General features: G+C 36.8%; 1 protein-coding gene across 2 annotated transcripts in view; it reads right to left on the bottom strand.

Moving 5' to 3' along the window:
- Window positions 1-231: 231 nt before the first annotated feature.
- LOC127639649 (RNA-binding protein FXR1-like) overlaps window positions 232-6,000 on the bottom strand; it is a 29,645-nt gene continuing 23,876 nt past the window's right edge. Inside the window, exons 16-17 of one of the 2 annotated variants that reach the window (XM_052121777.1) lie at window positions 5,017-5,096; window positions 232-2,863 (exon numbers count right to left, since the gene is read on the bottom strand). In XM_052121777.1, coding sequence (XP_051977737.1) covers window positions 2,714-2,863; window positions 5,017-5,096 — 230 coding nt within the window. In that variant the 3' untranslated portion in view covers window positions 232-2,713. The remainder of the gene's footprint in view (window positions 2,864-5,016; window positions 5,097-6,000) is intronic. The other variant, XM_052121778.1, reaches the window with a different exon arrangement.

The following is a 6,000-nucleotide window of genomic DNA, read 5'->3' as shown; positions in this document are numbered from 1 at the left end:
TAGCTGTTAGTTCTCAGCAACAGCGCCACCTCCTGGCTGGAACGGGTGTCTAAGAATTTAACAATTAATTAAATGAATTGCTGTTGGTGCAGATAGATTTAGCAGAAGATTTTTAAGTTTGTAGAGGTGGTAGCGGGTTGTGGGGAGAAACAGACAACACAAGTTAGATATGAACTGGTATGTAATTTGGTTTCCAATGAAAATAAATAGAATCAAAAAAGGTTATGTCAGTCAATTATACACAGTTCAACCATGAAAATTTCCCCTAGAGTGCACTCTTCTTTTACCTCAAAACATACACAGATAATTGCAATGACAAAAGAAAAGAAAATAAAATGAATAAAATAATAAATAATGGAGTTGTGTGTTTTCTTAAACACTCTTCTCTCAAAATATCACAAATGTCAATCGTTTGATTGAACAAGAACCTCAATATGAATCAAATTGACCAATACATTTTAGCTATGGATAACCATACACCATCACGAGTGTTCAATGCTTTTCAAAGCACATATCAGTTTCTTATCAGTCTCTGTATTCGTCTGTCAATCTTGATGAAAATAAAAAACTCAATAGTCTCTAAATGTGAATTGTCTCGCTACAGCAAGACTGGAGAAGGAAAGGATATTGTCCTCTTCGTCACGAGTTGTTGCCCTTTCACCGTAGTACATTCTTTCACTGTAGTAGATTCGGGTGGCTCGCCATCAAACTTGAAATTTCTCACAGGATATCACAGAACATCACAATCCGCAGCACCAAAGACAAAATAGAAATACAAAGAAGAAAAAGAGAAAACAAAAAACCTGGCCTGATCACAGACCAGAACATTGATTTAGTGATTTCAGAAATAATTTCACATCACAGATCAAAACAATCAAAATAACAATTAAACATAGAAATATCATTTTTCAAGAAAAGATATTACACTATGTACATCTAGAACAATCCTATTTGTCTCTCACACAGGCGCATGTGACCAATAATGGCGCCGGTTAACTGAAATGGAGGAATAACCACGCGGTTCACTATGACCACACGTATAATCATTTAGAATGAGATAATAAAATTGAACACTAGAACATAGCATTGTTTCCTACAAGGACTTATATATTACTCATTTACCTCTGTAGTAATCGTCTTTTGCTTTCACCCAGGTGCGTCTCACAGGCCCGCATGGCCAGCAATGCGTCGGTGAACGAGGAATATCCACACGATTCACTATAATCTCTAATGTTGAAATACGACATGAAATTGGAAATAACACTGTTTTAGTCAAACAAATTAACCATCTTTTATCGTGTTAGGAATTTATACATTAACTTTTCCCATTTAGAAAGTTATGCTGACTCATAGGATTAAAATGCAACTCAACACTCACTCAGCTTCTCCATACACTGCACGTTATGAAATGAACTAGATTTACGTTTTTTCTACTTTTCTTTCAAATATATACTTTTAACTTTTATCACGAACATCGACTCACGTCTCCTCTCCTCTATGCTCAACTCTCTTTTTTCCCTCGTTACGCAGGCGCGTCCACACGCACAGCGCATAATGTTGAAGCGTTCTCATTGGTCAATCAAAATTCAACTAATAATAACTGCTTTTCTTAAATCGCCCACTATTTTTCTTAAATCGCTTTTACACATCACTATTTTACCTTTATTAGGGAAATTAGATGTTAATAAATTGTGAATAAATTTAACTTAACTTCCTTTATTTAACCAGGGTTACACATAACTTGAAAATGTATATTCATTAGAAACATCCAAGACTTTTACAGACTATAAAATTCCCATTTTAAAATGTCCTGACCTTGGGAACCATGGAAGAGTGATTTTAAAAACAGTCGGAAGACCAACTTTAAAAGTTTGGCTGGAAGATCAAATGTTTATTTATGAACTACCTGCATACAAAACATATTGCACATCAAACAACCCGAATGATCTTTTAAAAAAAGGACAAACAAAATGTAATTTACAGAACAGAAAATCTGGAAATTGATCTTTCAGTAGTCCAAATTTGTCACCTGCGTGCAAATAAGTTCAGGCAGTTTAGAGTTAAAAACAACTGCGTAGCTAACTTTTAAATACTGTAAATTTAAAAAATAAATAAACCCCCCAAAAAAGAAAGGTTTGCGAAACAGTCTTTTACCACCGATACAACCCAACAGGCAAAGGATGAAAACCCAAATCAATCACTCGGGTTCTAACAGGAAGTTTGACATACAGTACAGCATTTAAAACGGACAGAGTTAGCAGACCAGTTTCCAGACTAATATTATTTCTAAAGGTCAAGAACTGACTACTCAGTGCAAAACATCCTTTTCCCCCATAACCCCTTCCCAATGTGAAGAAGTGGTTGCATATTAAAATGTTACAAAAAGCAGCGAAGGATGTCTGGGAGTTTTTCAGTTATCGCCATTTCAGACAAGTTGTCTTGTTTCGTCTACAGCCAGCCAACATAAATGTTGAAACTATGCTCTGAAGGCACAACATCAGATAAAGAACATATTTAGGTGTGACTTTTTTTTGTCCCATAATTTCTTGTCTTTCTTTTTTTTCATCGTAATTCTCCCATCTGTTCCATTGTGAAGGAACTGAAAAGTGCAATTGAGAATGTGGAAGTCCGTCCGTCTATCTTTGGCAAGCTTGTACAAGCACTATTGTAAAATTGTAAAGGTTATGAGTTTTCAAGAAATACACCGCACTGATTAGGAGACTCCATTGAAGACGGCTTGCTTGGCTTTGGGCGCCTTCTCGGCGGAAGCTCTTGAAGTATCGTTCAGATCATCTGCTTTGGTGCTTGGGCCGTTGCTCACCGCTTCAGTGGGGCTCTGCTCTGATATGAACTCCACTTGACCCTGAGGATCGAAGAAAACAGTTCGGAGTGAAAACAGCTAAGCAAATAAGGCTTAAAACCAAAGATCTTTACACTGTAACTTCACACAGCTAGGATTTAATCTAAATACAAGGTTCCCGATCCTTCTGACCAATGAATCTCAATGTCTATTCAAGTTATTCATGATTACTGGATGAAGGTTCACTATAAAAGTATTTCACTTTATTGTATTCACTAACTGGGGTTAGTGGGGTGGCAGTGTAATTTCATTTTTTACAGAGAGATAGGTACATCTATAACTAAAATCACCTCACTTCAGCACCCTTGGTTGCATTATATTCCTATGGAGTGTGTCCAAAAACCATTTTTATATATAAATTTTTAAGGCCCTTTATGTTTAAAAACCCAGGGAATTGGGCTCTCAATGTGGCTACATCTGTAAATGGTTGAAAAAAATGGTAAGAGCTAGTTATATTTGTTTTCTCATCCAACAAAGCAAAGGTCTGAAGTAAAAATAATTTTGAGTCTTGAAATGTACATAAATGTAACGAAATGTGTGAAACAAATTTTACTACTAGACCTACCCATCTCTGTGGAAAATAAATATCATAATGCTGCAACCTTTCTAAGGTTATTTATATATTATCTCTAGTTTAGCTCCAAAATTATAAACGAAAAGTGTCATTTTGACCTCATTCTACAACATAATGGATTACTCCGTAAATATGATCCATGGCATTTAATAATTTGGCTTTCATCATTTATGTTCATCTTTCACCAGCAAAAAAAGATAGAGAGTCAGGGGCCTCTGGTTGACTTGACAAGGAATAACCCTACAGTATACATTTAAACCTTAAACGCATACCTCAATTCTTGAGACCTGAGACCTCATTCCACACCCTTTACTTCATTAATTTTTTTGTTATGGCCTCACCTCCTCAGTATTACTCAATCTTTCTCAAATTAATAGTTTTAAATAAATTGTTAAAATAAAAAATAATAAAAAATAAATAATACATTTGTTGACTGTTTCCCTTGTTGTGATTCATGTATCAAGTGTTGAGGTCAGTGCATGCTAGGGATGTGCAAGACTAGTCGACTAAACTGTTCTGATGCTGCTACTCGACACTGGAATTACTAGTCAGTTAATATTTTTAAATTATGTTGGCATAACAGAGCCTCTGATTGTGCTAGTAACAGCCAATCAGAGGTAGTTCAAGATGCATGCGCCAGAGACAGTCCGAAGGGCAAGCCGCTATTCCCTCGAACGCAAATCTCAAAAACATCCTGTGGTGTTGTACAATTTGGATATGTAAGTATATATCCTTCAGATCTATCGATGCAAACCAATTGTGTGGGCATACATGCGATAGAATCCATTTCTGAGTAATCATTTTTAATGGGCGCTTTATAAGTGCGCGACAAGAAAATAATGGATGTAAAACCCTTTTTGTGCTTGACAAATTGGCAAAATCTCTATTGCGCTTTTCACAATTAGATTAGTGCATTTCGGCTCGTAACACTGGCGCATCTCTGGACGAAACCACTGAAGACAGAACGCCATTGAAACAGGGTGGCCGGCGAGCAAATTGGAACTTATAACCATTTTCGATCATTTTTTGCACCGATTCTGGCTCGCCATGCGTCCGCGTAATGGGACAGAGGGCAATTTGGTTTGCTCACCGTATGATATAATGCGTCGCTTACCACAGGGAAGCGGTTGTGCATAATGTGTGTACTTTGAAGAGGAAAAGGGCTCTTTTTTGAGAATGTATGAGCATCTCGTGCATTTGCAACGAGTGCTGTATTCTGACACAGAAACAACATCTTTTAAAACATTGTGAACAACAATATTCCTCTGACTAACAGCAGTGGGGAAGTGGGGAACAGTGTTCTGTGTCTCCAATCGAGCCTTCATCGGAGCACCGGAGGGAACCACAGGCTCCGTTATCCGCTTCAAACAACTGTGCCCGTCAGGAACGCTTCCGCTGCATGGGGGAAGTTAATTCTGAAATTCAGAATTTTGCACAACCCCGACATGCACTAATAAATTGTGCACAGTAAGACTAGGTAGGTGCATTAAATGGGTCAACTTAAACCAATTCAGAAGTTATTTTTAAAATAAACAGAAAGCAAAAGGAAATGTAAAAATATATGAAGAAATTTTGGAGTTACCATCTCCATCTTCCTCAGATCTCTGTGGTTTCTCCGTCTGCTCTGAGATTCAGCACGTGATATGTAGTCAGCCACGGTAGCTGTAAGAGACATCAATGGTTTCATTTGCAATAGATCTTTATGAATCTTAAAGGACTAGCTCAAAATCAAAAATTAATGTTCTGTCATAATTTACTCAAACTCATGTCATTACAAACCTGTATGGCTTCATAACATCTTTTGTGTTCCAAGGACAAAACATGTCAAACTTGTTTAGAATGAAATGATGGAAGTATTTTCATTTTTGATTTTGAACCATTCCTTTTAGGTAAGAGAAATTCACGTGTTTACATTTGAAGTCAGAACACCTTATCTAAATAAATTTAAACTCAGTTTTTCACAATTCCTGACAATTAATCATAGAAAACATTCCTTGTCTAGGTCAGTTAGGATTCACTACTTTATTTTAAAAATGTGAAGTCAGAATAAAATTAGAGAGAATTGTTTATTTCTTTTATTGCATTCCCAGTGGGTCAGAAGTTTACATACACTTTGATAGTATTTGGTGGCATTGCCTTTAAATTGTTTAACATGGGTCAAACATTTAGGGTATCCTTCTACAAGCTTCTAACAATAAGTTGCTGGAATTTTGGCCCATTCCTCCAGACAGAACTGGTGTAACTGAGACAGGTTTGTAGGCCTCCCCAATTTCCTCCAAACATAACGATGGTCATTATGGCCAAACAGTTACATATTTGTTTCATTAGACCAGAAAACAAAAAGTAAGATCTTTGTCCCCATGTGCACTTGCAAACTGTAGTCTGGCTTTTTTATGGTGGTTTTGGAGCAGTGGCTTCTTCTATGCCTAGCAGCCTTTCAGGTTATGTCAATATAGGACTCGTTTTTACTGTGGATATAGATACTTGTCTACCCGTTTCCTCCAGCATTTTCACAAGGTCCTTCACTGTTGTTCTGGGATTGATCTGCACTTTTTGCTCCAAACTA

This window comes from Xyrauchen texanus, chromosome 48 (assembly GCF_025860055.1).
Source record: "Xyrauchen texanus isolate HMW12.3.18 chromosome 48, RBS_HiC_50CHRs, whole genome shotgun sequence".
Classification (NCBI taxonomy): Eukaryota; Metazoa; Chordata; class Actinopteri; order Cypriniformes; family Catostomidae; genus Xyrauchen; species Xyrauchen texanus.
The sequence above is the reverse complement of the archived record's forward strand: the minus strand, read 5'-3'. Positions and strand labels throughout refer to the sequence as shown.